Source organism: Coenobita brevimanus, chromosome 91 (assembly GCF_032717465.1).
Source record: "Coenobita brevimanus isolate Jiangsu-jjx chromosome 91, ASM3271746v2, whole genome shotgun sequence".
In the NCBI taxonomy this organism is placed as follows: Eukaryota; Metazoa; Arthropoda; class Malacostraca; order Decapoda; family Coenobitidae; genus Coenobita; species Coenobita brevimanus.
Window position 1 is genome coordinate 17,906,998 of NC_137044.1, and position 17,027 is coordinate 17,924,024.

At 40.5% G+C, this 17,027-nt stretch overlaps 1 protein-coding gene across 1 annotated transcript in view; it reads left to right on the top strand.

Moving 5' to 3' along the window:
- LOC145411898 (DNA repair protein RAD51 homolog 3-like) overlaps window positions 1–17,027 on the top strand; it is a 176,385-nt gene that overhangs the window by 120,244 nt on the left and 39,114 nt on the right. The window contains exon 7 of the mRNA XM_080281870.1: window positions 12,356–12,537. Coding sequence (XP_080137996.1) covers window positions 12,356–12,537 — 182 coding nt within the window. The remainder of the gene's footprint in view (window positions 1–12,355; window positions 12,538–17,027) is intronic.

Genomic DNA, 17,027 nt, shown 5'->3' on the forward strand with positions numbered 1-17,027 from the left:
TTCGCCCACTTCTCGGAGCTCTGTGCGTGTTATGCTAACACACTCGTGTTGCAGTAATTAAATTGTATTAATAATACTAATTAAGTGCTCACCGTGTTGGACCTGAATCGTGCTGGACTAACGCGTGTTGGACGCGAGGGTACTGTACATAAAAAGAGAGGCGATAAAAACGTAAGGAAATTCAGTTTCCCAAATAGGGTAGTTGATCAGTGGACTGTACTACCGAAAGAAATAGTGTGTGCCGAAACTATTCATAATTTAATCCTTTAAGACTTTCGGCCGTCCGCTAATTGTCTGTGCCAGATTCAGCCAGGCGCTCATGGAGCATGCCATCACGCAGTGATATTTGTACTTAACCGGCCACTGTGCACTAACTTTGTATGGTAGACTAATGAATGTGATACCGTTTTAAAGCAGAATAGTCTCTCTTTATCGCACTGTGGTTGAAAATGGTAAATACAATAGCTAAAAGGCCAATAGGACAAGTAGAGGTTAGCCAAAAAGGAAAAATCGCACACCCTTCTATGGAAAAAAAAAAAAAAAAAAAAAAAGTATTAGAGTTACGTGAAATTTCATAGCACCATTTCAGTCTACAGTGAATTCTCTTTCTATTGATATACAGTATGGGTTATGGCAATTTATGTTAGCTTTCACAGAGAAAAGCGAAAGCTCTCGCTGTCACACTGGCAAATATCCATGTTGGTAATACTGATATTATTCATGGTAAAAACATATTTATTATGCATATCTATCTGATGTAGTCATCGCTGTGAAAACAAATACAGTGAACCACGAAATATGAAAACCCGAAGTACGAACTTTCGATGGTATGAAAGCGATTAATATAGGACAAATTCCACGATACGAAAATATCTGTCTTGATGATACGAAAATCGATACTCGATACGAAAGGAAATACAAAGATAGCCCGATTATCCAGACTATATGGTGTGAAGAAGTGCCTGAATAGTCTGAAATCACGATTAATCTGGTGGGAAAAAAACACAAGTACTGTTAGATTGATTTATTTACCGGTAAATGTACAATGAAAAACACAGCTATAATCCCAGTTCAGTCTGAAGAAAATTTACACCAGGCAAAATACAATGAAAACCCTGTTCCTACTATTGCATGTTTCAAATGGTTCAATTTTTCCACGCTATATTCGTCAGACTTTGGGAAGATACTTGTGTCTTTCATTGTACACTTGAAGCAGCAGAAAGACTTTACCATTTCAATTCATAATCCTCCAGCTTGTTTCTGTAATTTTATGACAACTTTCATTTGGGCAAATTACTTTTTCTTGCTGAAAAATTTCCTCTCAGTTATTATCGTCACTTTCTCCTACGATCGTTTCCAGCGCAGTGGGAGAAACTCATCGTGCACAAACGTGGATATCATTTCCCTATTTCTCAACTGGAGGTTAGGTTAGGTTGAAATTATTAGGTACAGATATGCTTATTTAAGCCAGGTTTAGTTAAACACTTAGGGAAGAACAGTTCTTTCCTCCATTATGTTAACAAAATAAACAAGAGTTGTCACACCAGAACAGCTAAGAATGACGGGGAAACCGATTTAATAAGAAACGTTTACTGTATTTACCAACCCAGAAATAATCTGAGAAATTTAACAGACTATCAGGAAGAACTGATTTGGTAGGTGCTTTTACTGCTTAAAGTAAAACGTATGTTTAGCCCCTTCATTGGCTGTGGGTTCAGATATTTGCGTGCTCCTGTGGTCGGCCTTGGGACCATTTTTTCATCTGGCACACCTGGCTTTTCTTTTTTTTATTATTATTTTTTCCCTTAAACCCATCCTGTGATTTTCTATGATTCGTGCAAGAATGAATAAAATTAGGATGAGTGTTACATCAGCATATAAACATTGGCGAAAACATCTGGGACGAAGTGAACTGTGAACGCCAGACTGCTTGAGGTGGTAGAGTAGGGTCGTGTAAACACACCAGTGACCCTCATTCTCTTCCCATAATTGCTCTCAGTTTTTTATAGCTCACCCTAACTCAACATCACTGACACCAGTACAGTAAGGCGTTGTTCAGGGCCAGCAGCTATGAAAGTGATAATGAAATACATTGTTGTTTGTATCAGTCCTCTCTCTTTCACACATACACATAAGAACAAACAAAAGAATGAGCAGTAAATGTACACTAACTCTAAGGAGCAGAAATAACTGTGCTCAGTCGGTCCGAGATATATTGGGAAGAGTGATACCGAACGAAGAATGTGGAACTGAATGCTAACCTACGAGAACATGTGGGACGAAAAAGTAATTTTGTTTCTGATTAGCAAACATTTTTGTTCCATATCATCTCTTAAAATTGTAAAACCCATAATTTTTCATGTAAGCATACAGCCTAAAGACCTTACCAATTCAGTTCATATTCCTCTAGAGTGTCTTCTATATTTTTCTGACTATTTTGAGGGTGGTAAATTATGTTTTCTTGCTGAAAGAAACTTACTCAAAATTAGGGCGCATGTAATATAAGCATGTAAACATCAGCAAATACATCTGGAGTGAAGAGAACGCCTGACTGATGGGATGGTAGAGTAGGGTCATGTAAACACACCAGTGACCTTCGTTCCCTTCTCGTAATTGTTTGCAGTTTTTTATAACGCCCTAACTCAACATCACTGACACTGAAACAGTGAAGTGTTGTTCAAGGCCGGCAGCTATGAAGGGGTTAATGGAATACCGTATGAAAAATTCAAAATGGGCGCGGTGCATAGCGCTGTGCTCGCTTGCTGAGGAAAACAAACTAACCCCTCTCTGGTAAACAAATTTTCGCGCGCTTCTCAGTTTAGTCCACGTCCCTCCTCTCCTCACAGCTTTGCTGTATGTGAGGATATTTTCGCAGCCCTTCACCTTTTCGTATTGTTTTGCCATGCCTCCCAAGCGCCTTGCATTATCTCCATCACTGGGGGAGCCCGCTGCAAAGAAGCAGCAGCACCGTACTCTAATTCTGGAAAGGAAATTGGAAATTATAAGACCCCATGAGGAGGGGCAGGGAGTCTCAGAGATTGGGTGTGCTTTAGGCCTTGCTGTTTCCACTGTTGGGACTGTGATGAAGAAAAAGATGTACAAGAATATGGCCACCTCCTTCTCTACAATTGTATACAGGTATTTGTTACTTCTTAATAAGGGGGGTAAAGTTTAGGTGGGGGTCCGAGGGGGTCCTGGGACGCATCCCCCCATTTATATGTATATTTCAGTGGGGAAAATCGTTCCGATATACGAAATTTCGAATTTTTGGTCCCTATCTCTTTCATATAGCAAAGACTCACTGTAGTTGGAAAAGGATAAACAGGATAGTGTATGTGGAACAAGGCCAGATAGGGCATGGAAAACATGCAAAAAAAATATAAATATTGTTTTGTATGACTGGAATTCGAGTCATCAGAATCTCAGTGATTGGATTTATGATGAAGCAAAATTGCGTCATCAGAATCTCAAAGGGTTAAGGATATGTATGATAAAAATGGATTAATACATGGGACAGTACGAGCTTGATTCTTTCCTGTAAAAATACAGTTAGGTAAGAAAACACACACACACACACACACACACACACACACACACACACACACACACACACACTTATATACATACTGTACATTATTAAGGACCTGTCAGGCAGTGAAGTTGTCACATCATTGTAGTGTTACCTACATTTCTGCCAGATTCACTGTCACCATTGCTTATACCTTTTAACCCTGCTGCAATTTTCTATGCATTCTTCACAAAATAGTAGTACAAGAGTGTATGTTTTACACATCCAGCTCTTTTGTGTGTGTGTCCGACTCTGGGCATAGGCTTCACAGCCTGCTCCCAAGGCTCAGTAGTTCTCCTACCTACCATACACCTCTACATGTCACCACTTCTTCATTAACACCCACCGTCCATATTGAATACATGCTAGGGCTGTCTCATACAGGACTGGTGTATTGGTATTAGCAGGGGTATTTTTACGACATGTCGGCGGGTCTTCTAGTAAATCAGTAAAGTCTGTTTTTATTAAATTCAAATCCTTAAACTGTTCCCTGCCCCAGTGGGGATTTGAACCTGGGTCTGGTAAGATTGCAGGCCACCTCTCTACCGACTGAGCTACTGCCTCCCCCTATTTAATCATGTATGTGGTCTCTGTCCCTGTCAAAACTGTTCTTTCCTCTGTACAGTCAGTAGAAACAGTACAGTGTATGTGCACGCATTGTGTGAAACAAGCTGAGACCACAGATGATGGGTATTGCAAAGTCCCTGGTGACTCTACCCCACATTAATAAACTTTATTTTTTATTTCTGAAAGATACCATGTATATCAATTAATCATTCCTATTCAGTACTGTTGGCTGGTGCACATTCAGACAACTGTGGATTAATGACCTAGGAGCATCATGAGTTGTAATGATCATTTAGGGTACAGTATCGTATTAATTGAACTCATCCTGCTTGATAATTTTTTGTATCAAGTGTGCATTGAGTTTTGTTCCAGGCAGTTGTTCCAAATTATCTCTGTCTTTGTATTCACCAAACACTACTGCATTATATGGAAGCAGGGTTTTTTTTTTTTTTTTTTTTTTTTTTTTTAATGATTGCACATTGTCTCTAAAGCTGCCCTCATCTATGGAAAATGGTAAACATTTTTGCCCCACACTTAACCCTGATTTTCAATAGGATAAGGTAGGGAGGTATGAAGGTAGCCTGGTAGATAGATAAACAGCAGTGTCGATAATGTGGATGATATGGGGAATCATGCTACCAATATAAATTTGTGAGGCATTGGATAGCTTGTTGTGAGTTTAGGTATTTTCTCCGTCTCTCCTGCCCCTCTGTCTCTCTTGTATCATAGGTGAGGGATAGACACTCTTGAATTACGGGGCTTTATTGTGACACAGTTATCGTTGGTGTGCTGGACAGAGTAACGTACCATGACGGCTAACCTCCTATACTGCCCTATCTCCTATGCTTCCTTCTGCCTTGTGTCCTTCTCTCTGGCTATCTGACTCCTATACTTGACTTCCAGGAATATATACTGCTTGGTGGGGATAGGTGTAATGTCTAGTATTTTTCCGCCACATGGGCTAACTGGCTTTCACTACCATATTTCGCGGCATGTAAGACGCACTTTTTTGTCTCAAAGTTTCATTAAAATATCCCCATGCGTCCTGCACGCTAGACTGAGGCAGGTTAGTTTGGTTCCATTGAGAAGAAACTCATAAAGATGATCATCTCACTGCTTAGCAACCACAGGAGTTTTCTACAGTATGCAGATTTGATTTGATTTGTTAAAATAATATACACTAGTGTGTATATGCAGCAGATTTAAGAAACACGCGAGATCAGAAACACACAAAACTTTCGCGGGTTTGTTTACAGCTCAACTGGCTAACATCGTGAAGATATTTAGCGGTTTAGCAGTTTAGCATCCACACTATTCCAGCAAGCTAACGTACATGATCACTGGTGAACTGTCTGCTAACCTTCTGAAAGGCAATCATGACCACTTTGCTTGCCATCCATTCACTAACTAGCAAAGCAATCATACTGGAGAGATGCTGGCTAGTGAAACTGCCAAGTCATCAAAACAGACTTTCGTCACGTATGGAAATTCAGTAACCCTAATTAGGTCAGTTACTTTTGTGACATTTTGTGAGTGTATATATGCAGCAGATATTAAAACACGCAAGTTCAAGAACACAAATCATTCACTGTTTGTTTTCAGCTCAACTGGCCAATACCGTCAAGGGGTTTAGCGGTTTAGCAACTTAGCAGGTTAGCGTCTAGCGTACACCCTACTCTAGCAAGCTAGCATGCTCACTGGTGAACTGTCTGCTAACCTTCTGAAAGGCAATCATAACCACTTTGCTTGCCATCCACTTACTAACTAGCAAAGCAGTCATACTGGAGAGATGCTGGCAAGCGAACCTGACAAGTCATCAGAATTGATTTTTGTCGCATATGGAAATTCAGTCACCCTCATATGGTTGGCTTCTCTTAGTGACATTTTGTTTCATGCCTGACAAGAGTATCATAGAAGTGAACAGTCTTATTATACCAATAGCGAAAAACAGGAAAAACAGTTGTAACGTTAAACAGTACTGCCTGAAGTTACAGCTTCACTTTTTCAGCCAAGTGAAGTACTTCAGCAATGTCTATGCAACTCAGGGCACACCCAATTACAGTATTTTGTTATGAAAATAGGATAAAATTCACTGAGTAGCATAACTGATACAATATCTGAAATAGCGTTCCTGACGGGCATTCATATCAGCGTCCGCCATTTCTGCTGTATTCTAAGCAGACGAAGCATCTCTGCTGCCTAAGTAAAGCTCTCATGATCGGCAATGGCGATCATTTAGGCCGTAACGTCCAAATTGGTTAGGTTAGGTTAGGTTAGGTTGTAAAGTCGTTTGCCATTTTGGACGTTACGGCCGAAACGACCAGAATCCTAAGGTATGGGTGAGAGTTTGGTGTGGGTGTAGTTAAGGAAGTAGGAGTGGGAAGAGTCAGGCTAGGGAACTGATAATCCGCTTATTATAATCCCTTCAGCCCTGCAATGTACTTTATAGGGTATAGTTTATTCATGCTCGCCATATGATTTTATTCAGTTCAGCAAACATGTACTGAGGAGGTTAATGTGAGCTGTATCAAATGCCCCAAGTCTGAATATCGCCTGTGCTCAGTTAAAACGATTGCCAAGTTAAAGTTGTATGAAGTGTGTGTATGACAGTGACAGTGAAACAGTGATGATGACCGTGGTGATGACTTCCAGTGATGCTTCAGGACTTGGGGAAAGTAGTGATGAATTCTCAGGATTTGAAGACGAGTGAAATTTTCACCATGTCAGTAATATGAAGTGAATATAAGTTTTAGGTGACCATGACAGATGCAACCAAGGAAAATTTAGGATCAATGGTGCTGTACACCTTTAGTCTTGCACTGATGATGTTTGGATGAATAAATAGTTTGAGATGTTTCATGTCCTTAAGTGATGATATTTATATTGAACAACCAAATACATTTTGATGTGTTTGGCATATAATAAAGCCACTGGGTACTCCAAAACTGAATGATGTAAATGTTTCAGAGGCGAGCGAATGTTGCATGTGGTGTGCACATGTGTGCGTGTGTTTGTGTACCATAGTGACTAGGAGGCAGCAGTGTTAAGACCTCAAATGGATGTTTTCACAGTACTCAAATGTTTTGAGATGGATGTCTGTTTTTAGCAAATTCTGATAAGAGAAATATGCATTTTTAATTGTTGATGCTGCAAGGAAAACAGCTGACAGTAAGGGAGTGATACTGGGAGAAGAGGGTAGAGACAGTTGTTTAGCGCTTGGTATGCTGCAGTGTTGCTAAGGGATAGTTTCACCATTCTCGACATGATTTGAGATGAATGTCTGTTTTTAGTAAATTGTGATCAGTGAAGAACGTATTTTTAACTGTTGATGCCGCAAGGGAAACATCGCAGACAGTGAGGAAGTGATACTGAGAGGAAGGGGTAGAGACTGCTGTCTAGCGACTGGGAGGCAGCAGTGTTACTAAGGTGTAACAATGGATGTTTTCACCATACTCAGTATGTTTTGAAATGAATGTTTATAATAAATTATGATCAGTGAAGCATGCATTTTTAATTGTTGATGCTGCAAGGCAAACATAGCTGACAGTGAAAGAGTGATACTGAGAGAAGAGTAAAAACAGCTGTCTATTCTGTTCCCAAGCAGCCTTGCTATATTGAACTTTGGTTGTGAAACATTGTAATTTGTGTATTTACAAGTGCTACCTTTTTATATTATTTGTGGAGGTAATTACAGGTTAGTTAGAGTGCACGATTAATGATGGTAGTAGTCTGATATTGTGCTTGAGTCAAGGCAATGTGAGGAAATTCCGTAACAGGTGTGGAATATGACGGGGTTCTTTTAGGATAAATGAACTGATGTGAACATTCATTGTACTTTATGTTTTCGTCAGTGAATGAAAGAACAGAGTTTATTGACTTCATTTGTGGTTTTAAATTCATAAAATATTAAAAACAGTGTTTATATCAGTTTACTGATACATATTTATCAACAAAGTGGTTTGAAGTCACGTTTTGTTAAGACGGGGTTTTGTTTTCTTTTCTCTTTTTCTGTATAATTCTTCGTACATAAAAGAAGAAACTAAAGGATGTTGAGCAGTACTGAATAGATTCTGAAAGGTGAGTGTGTATCTAAGTGATAGTGGCTCATATCAGTTACGTTTTGTCAAGAAGGGGCATTGTTTTCTTTTCCTGTACCATTCTTTGTATATAAAAAAAAGAAACCAAAGGCTGATGATCAGTAATGAATAGATTATGAAAGGTGAGTGTGTATCTGTGTGGTAATGGCTCTTATCAAGAAACCTTACTGCAGTCTTGGTTGGGGCAAACTTTTTTTTCACAGAACTGCCCTGCCAGAATTAGGGTGCATCTTTCACAATGCTGCGTCTTACATGCCGCGAAATACGGTAATTACCCTTCGTGTTTGCTGCATAATGGGATTCTCTGTCATCTGGAAAGTGTTTACTATATATTCTGTGTATGCATTCTGGCTAGAGGATGTGTATGTCTTTATCTGAGCACAGACATGTATGTTGTACAAGTGGTGCCTATTGTGCTATGAGATATATGCTAGTGCCTTTAATTATTACATATCTATAAGTAGTACATATGGCATTAATGCCTACATGATTACCTGTACTAATTTTGTTCACCAGGTATCATATCGCTATCTATAATCTGTACAGGTGGTCCTTTTTCATTAGCTGCATCTTTCTCTTAGTTTATAAATGCTGATTGCAGAAGTTTTTGCCATATTATTCATATACAAATACTCCATCCATACAGCTGCCTGCTTCTTAAACATATTATGGTCCTACTTTCAGTGTCCTTTTCATCCATTTGTATTACTGCTGTATGTAAGATTTCCCCTACAAAATGAAGCAAATTAACCCTATCAGGTTTCTGGGCCAGGCAGATTATGTCTGTGCAAGAGTCGGTCACTCATGCTGTCCCACATCTTTGCTGCCCGATATTTTACTTTGATCGCTCTGTGTAAATACACTTTTCATGATAGAATGTTGGTTTTGGTGTCATTTTAAAGCTGAATAGTTGTACTTTACTGTAGTATGTTCAAAAAAGGAGAACAAAGAAAATAAAATGTCAAATGATAAGTTGAAGTTAGGCAAAAAGCACAAATTTTATACTGTACCTTGCCGTAGAAAAATATTCAGCAAAAAAATAATGAGTGAAGATATGTAAATTTGGTTTAAACCATGCAAATATACAATAAATTACCTTTACAATGATATATAGATTATAGTAATTTTTGCATTTCATTGTGCAGTAAAGCAAAAGGAAAGAGATGCACAATTTTATTTTGGTCTCTGCCGCATATTTGCTTGGCAATGTTTTTCTTTGATCGGTCAGTATAAATACACTTTTTATGATAGGATGCTGGTTGTGGTGTTATTTTGAATCTGAATAGTTGTACTTTATCATAGTGTGTTCATAAAAGGAAAACAAAGAAAATAAAAAGTCAAAGTGACGAGTTGAAGTTAGGCAAAAAAAAAAAAAATTTATACCTCGCTGTAGAAAAATATCTATCTATCTATTGCCAGACGCTTCAATCCCGTTTGGGGTGGCCACAAACAAATCGCCTCCAAGTCGCCCTGTCCCCCGCCATTTTACTGCCCTGCTCCCAACTCACACCCCCCCCTCTCTCATATACCTCTCCACCCCATCCCTCCATCTCATCCCTGGCCTCCTCCTCCCTCTTCCCCCCTCCACCTCACTCACATACACTCTCTTCGTCAGTCTTTCACCCTCCATCCTCTCCACATGGCCAAACCACCTCAGTGTGTTCCTCCTAACGCTTCCTATCACATCCACATCCACACCACAACGCTCCTTTATATCCTCATTCGTCAGCCTGTCTCTCCATGTGACTCCACAGGCTCCTCTTAAATAACTCATTTCCACTGCTCTCACTCTTGACTTGTGTCCTTCCAACAATGTCCAAGCTTCACTTCCATACATTAGAGTTGGTATCACAATACTGTCATGTGGTAACTTTTTCACTTCCATGCTCACTTCCCTGTTTCTTATCACTGCTTTCAAAGAACCAGCAACCCATCTTCCCTGCTGTACCCTTTCAAGCACTTCACCCTCCAAACCTCCATCCTTACTCATCACACTACCCAAGTACTTAAATTTACTCACATTTTCCAATTCCTCACCATCCAACCTCGCTGTACATTCACTGACTTCACCTCTCTCAAAGACCATCACTTTACTCTTCCCTACATTCACCTTTAGATTCCATTTCTTACTCTCCCAAACTCATCCACCAAGCCTTGCAGCTCCCCTTCATCTTCACTCAACAATACAGTATCATCTGCAAACAACAGTTCAGGGAGTTTCCAAACACTATCCTCTCTCACCAGGGCCACTCCAACATCCACTACCCTACCTTGTACCTCTTTTATTACCCCATCCATGTACAGATTGAACATCCATGGAGACATGACACATCCCTGTTTCAACCCAACTTTCAAAGAGAAAAATTCACTTAATTCACCATCCACACGCACTGCAGCCTTCGCACCATCGTACATACTCTTCACAGCATTCAACAACTTCCCATCTACTCCATATATTCTTAACACTTTCCACAATCCTTGTCTATCCACCCTGTCATATGCTTTCTCCAAATCCATGAAAGCCGCATACAACTTCTTTCACTTCTCTAGAAACTTTTCCACTAAAGATCTAAGAATGAATATCTGATCTCCACAACTTCTTCCCTTCCTAAAGCCTCCCTGTTCTTCTCCAACTAATTTCTCTGTTCTTTCTCTAACTCTGTCAATAAGTATCCTACCATACACTTTTCCTATTATACTAAGAAGACAAATGCCCCTATGATTACCACACACTTCTTTTTCCCTTTTCCTTTGTACAAGGGAATAATTATACCTGACTTCCAATCCTCTGGGACTCTACCTTCCTCCCAGGCCAATCTGCACATCTTCCACATCCATTCTACTACTATCTCTCCCCCATGCTTCAGCATTTCACCACACACTCCATCAATTCCTGGGGCTTTCCCCGATTTAACTTTCTTCATTGCTTCCACAACTTCTATCCTACTGATTTCTTCCTGTCTTCTCACCTCCCTCCTTCTCCCAGCCATTCCCCAGCCACTTATACTCGCATTACTTCCATCCTCTATGTTCAACAATTTGTTAAAGTGTTCTCTCCATCTGCTCACTTTTTCTCCCTTCTCCACTAGTAATCTACCATTTTTATCTTTCACTCCCCTGCTAACTTCACTTCCACCCTGTCTTACTCTTTTCACCTCTTTCCAGAACATTTTCTTACAGTCCCTCCACTTTACACTCAAATTCCTTCCAAATTCCTCATCCACTCTCTTCATACTCTCTCTTACTAATCTTTTCACCTCTCTCTTTCTTTCTACATATAACTCTCTCTTCTGCCTCTCAACTTCTTCCACGCCCCTATTTCCACCAAGAATAAAGTTATAAAGAAACAAAGCCATGAGTCAGACCAGCTGTGCAGTTCCGCCACACATAGTGCAACCATTCCGTGACATCATGCTCGAGCCTTTTTGTTATGATGCGTAAATACGATTTATGGTGAATATTTTACAAAAGTTTCTGAAAATGACGATTAAAAGCATCATCCGAATCTCTGAGGTTGGATTTGAAATGACGATCGAAATAGTCATTTGCATCTCAAAGGGTTAACAATGGTCACCCTTCATTCTTATAGTACTCTTCCTTGATTAATGGTGCAGCTTCAGTTACCATGCTTTCAGATCATTTAGCACTTCTCTCTGGTCCTTCAGCTGATGACTGGAATGCCACACAGCCATATTGCAGAACTTCTGGCTATCAGAATTCTTTTATTCCCCGAACTGCATCTCTCTGGAACTCGCTTCCCGGCGTTGGTTCCCCCCAAACTTCAGCCTTCAGCTGTTCAAGTCTAGCTGTTACCAGATATTTTATGAATGGAGGATGCCAGTAATCTGGTGTATGGATTTTTTTTTTTTTTATTGATTTGTTTTTCTTTCCTCTGTTCTGTTATTAAAAAAAAAAAAAAGGTACAGTATTTAATCTCACATTACCATCATCTCACAGTTTACTGCAGATCCTTAAGTCCCTGTTTGTATGGTATATTTTCACATGCTTCAGAATGCATTTATCTCATATCTTTGGCATGTCTAATAATGCCACCACAGGTTTGTGATTGCTCATATCCAATGAAGCTTTATAATCATTTACCGTACTTCACATTTCCAGGTAGTTGTGACCAACCAAATGACAACCAAGATAGAGAACACAGGGTCATCTCAGGTGGTTGCAGCACTGGGAGAGACATGGGGTCATTGTCCCACACTTAGACTGTCACTTCACTGGGCTGGCCATACTAGGGTTGCCACACTAATGAAGGCACCGCACAAAAAGCAATCCTCGGTGAATTTCCAGGTACAGTACAGTTTAGGTACATATGAAGTATGTAGTTACTGTATTTGTGATTTTTATTTTAATCAAGTGTATAGGTAGGAAGTGGATGATGACCATAATGCCTGGGAGATAATTTTATGAGAGTGGTGTAGACCAAAAGCCCAGTAGGAGGCCTTATGCAACACTGTGAGGCAGGGGAGTTAAACCTATTTTCAGTCAAAATCTGGGCTACACATATTGGTATACAGTAAGACCTCACTATAACTGACTAATTGGGGCCCAACGCATCCCGAAAAAAGCGAAATTCCGATAAAAGCGACATCCGGACTTTCCCCTGCTATCCAGGACTTTTTCCAATTTATCAGACATCAGTCTGGATCACACTAACGGTTTTTAAACTGTTTTCATTACCATTGCAGTACTGTACTGTATTATACCTTCATTACAGTAATCAGATGGTATAATATATAAAACTGTACTGTACTGTACACTGATAAACATGTCTTTTATTTACCTTATTGTGGTGAACATAGCTGAAGTGGTCAGGCAGTCTGGACTGCTTCTGGCTTTATCAGACTTTTTCTGGCATATAAGAATTTGGTCTGGTAGCTCCTCGATTCCGATAAAAGTGAATTCTGGTCTATTGAAGTCCGTCATATCGAGGTTTTACTGTATATCTTTGTACATATCATCATCATCATCATCATCATCATCATCATCATCATCATCATCATCATCTGGACCTCCTTTCCCACCCTAGGGCAGGGTGAGGAGTAGCTAAGTCCAGACAGCCTAAATTTGCCCAGTCCAATGGGCCACACTTCCATTCACTTACCATTCAAGCCCCAGGAATCCTGGCTCTATCTGATATGCCAAAAATATTCACCACATACTGTAGCTTCACATAAACATATACGATAGAGTCACGTTAAAAAAGGGTGCCAAATCCCTGCTCATGCGTTTCTCCTCACAATATTCATCCAGCCAGATCGATCTCTTTGTCAGTCCCCCAGCCCCACCGACTTCCAAACCTCTCTTCCTCACACATTTATCCACCATATCCTTCCACCATCTCCTTGGCCTACCTCGCCTCCTCTCTCCTTCAAATTCAAGCAGAAATACCTTTTTCACCACTTTATTGTGACCCATTCTCTCCACATGACCATACCATCTCAGGACACTCTTCGATTCTGGTGTCCACAGACCTCCTCACTCCACATCTTTCACAAATAACATTATTTCATATCTGATCCACTGTCTGTACTCCACATACATTCCTCACCAGTCCCATCTCCACTGTTCTCACTCTTGATATTCTCATGCCACACCATAGTCTCACATCCATATGTTAGAGCTGGCCCTAACACTCCTTCATCTAAGCCTCGTGCAGCTGCAACACTCAAACCCGTTTCTTATCAAGGCCTTTATTCCACCAGCTACTTTCCTTCTTTGTGTCACTCTACTTTCCACTTCTTTTGAACATTTTCCTCTCTTTTCTATCACTGTACCCAGGTATTTGAACTCTCGCACCAATTCCAGTCTCTCTCCTTTCACTGTAACATCACACTGGGAGTCACCTTCTCTCTCAATACCTGTCACTTTACTTTTTTCTACATTTACTCTCAAGACACGACACTCGCAGACATCAGCAAAACTCTGCACTAGTCTACCGAATTCTTGTTCAGTATTTGCAAGTAGTACTGCATCGTCAGCATACAAGAAATTTTAGATATTTCATCCATGACAGTTCATGACCAAAGCCATCCCCCTCTCGGTTACTCATGTTTTTGCTTCTCTCGTCACCCCATCCATACATATATTGAACAACCATGGGAATATCACACAACCTTGTTGCATGCCCACACTGATCGTGACCCATTCACTTAGATGCCCATTTGCCCTTAAACGTGCCTCGCTATTGTCATAAAAACTGCAAATGGTACCTAGCAGCTTACCATCTACATTGCACATGCACAAAATCTTTCTCAATCCTTCTCTGTCTGCTTTGTCATATTCTTTTTCCAGATCCATAAATGCCATAAACACCTTATTATAGTCCATCTCACAAGCCTTCTCCACCATCTGTCTCACTTTAAATATTTGATCCACATATCCTCTGCCACTCCTAAAGCCACTCTGTTCATCACTCACCAGGACTTCTGGTATCTTTCCTACTTTCTTTGTAATAATTCTTCCATATACCTTCCCTGTCACAGTCAATAAACTTATCTATCTATCTATCTATTGCCAGACGCCTCAATCCCGTTTGGGGTGGCCACAAACAAATCGCCTCCAAGTTGCCCTGTCCCCCGCCATTTCATTCCCCTGCTCCCAACTCACACCCCCCTCTCTCATATGCCTCTCCACCCCATCCCTCCATCTCATCCTCGGCCTCCCCCTCCCTCTTTCCCCCTCCACCTCACTCACATACACTCTCTTCGTCAGTCTTTCACCCTCCATCCTCTCCACATGGCCAAACCACCTCAGTATGTTCCTCATAACGCTTCCTATCACATCCACATCAACACCACAACGCTCCTTTATATCCTCATTCGTCAGCCTCTCTCCATGTGACTCCACAGGCTCCTCTTAAATAACTCATTTCCACTGCTCTCACTCTTGACTTGTGTCCTTCCAACAACGTCCAAGCTTCACTTCCGTACGTTAGAGTTGGTATCACAATACTGTCATGTAGTAACTTTTTCACTTCCATGCTCACCTCCCTGTTTCTTATCACTGCTTTCAAAGAACCAGCAGCCTTTCTTCCCTGCTGTACCCTTTCAAGCACTTCACCCTCCAAACCTCCATCCTTACTCATCACACTACCCAAGTACTTAAACGTACTCACATTTTCCAATTCCTCACCATCCAACCTCGCTGTACATTCACTGACTTCACCTCTCTCAATAAACTTATGCCACAATAATTCTTGCACTCACCTCACTCACCTTTATTTTGGTACAGGAATACAATTACAGCCTTTTTCCACTCTTCTGGCACAGTTCCACTCATCCATGCCTTCCTACATAACTCCAGCAAGCATTCCATTCCACTCTTTCCACTACACTTAATCATTTCTGCATACACCTCATCAACCCCAGCTGCTTTCCCATTTTCCAGCTGTTTCACAGCATTCTTCATTTGTGCAAGTGTCATGTTTCCTATCACTGCATTCATTCTCTGCACACCCTCACAACCAATCATGTTTACAGTGGCTCTGCTTTCCCTGTTTCCATTCATCAGGCTTTCAAAATATTCTTTCCACCTTGTCCTTACTTCATCCTCATGGGTAATCTACCACTTACATGCCAGGGTTGCCAGATTCTTGTGACCAAAAGTAGCGGAAACAGGCCTCAAAAGTAGCGAATTTTGGTATAAATTAGTCCAACATAATTATGTACAGTATATATACATATCTATCAGTCTATCTGTCTGTGATCTCTCTTTCTCTCTCTCTCTCTCTCTCTGGACTGTATTGTGCCCAAGGAGACACAAGGCTGATCACCCTCCCGTTTTTTGTGCCCGTTGTTACGTGTAATACATACCGTATTTTGCGGCATGTAAGACGCACTTTTTTGTCTCAAAGTTACATTAAAATACCCCCATGCGTCCTGCACGCTAGACTGAGGCAGGTTAGTTTGGCTCCATTGAGAAGAAACTCATAAAGATGATCATCTCACTGCTTAGCAACCACAGGAGTTTTCTACAGTATGCAGATTTGATTTGATTTTTAAAAATAATATACACTAGTGTGTATATGCAGCAGATTTAAGAAACACTCGAGATCAGAAACACACAAAACTTTCGCGGGTTTGTTTACAGCTCAACTGGTTAACATTGTGAAGATATTTAGCGGTTTAGCAGTTTAGCATCCACATTATTCCAGCAAGCTAACGTAAACGATCACTGGTGAACTGTCTGCTAACCTTCTGAAAGGCAATCATGACCACTTTGCTTGCCATCCATTCACTAACTAGCAAAGCAATCATACTGGAGAGATGCTGGCTAGTGAAACTGCCAAGTCATCAAAACAGACTTTCGTCACGTATGGAAATTCAGTAACCCTAATTAGGTCAGTTACTTTTGTGACATTTTGTGAGTGTATATATGCAGCAGATATTGAAACACGCAAGATCAAGAATACAAAGCATTCACTGTTTGTTTTCAGCTCAACTGGCCAATACCGTCAAGGGGTTTAGCAGTTTAGCAACTTAACAGGTTAGCGTCTAGCGTACACCCTACTCTAGCAAGCTAGCATGCTCACTGGTGAACTGTCTGCTAACCTTCTGAAAGGCAATCATAACCACTTTGCTTGGCATCCACTTACTAACTAGCAAAGCAGTCATACTGGAGAGATGCTGGCAAGCGAACCTGACAAGTCATCAGAATTGATTTTTGTCGCATATGGAAATTCAATCACCCTCACATGGTTGGCTTCTCTTAGTGACATTTTGTTTCATGCCTGACAAGAGTATCATAAAAGTGAACAGTCTTATTATACCAATAGCGAA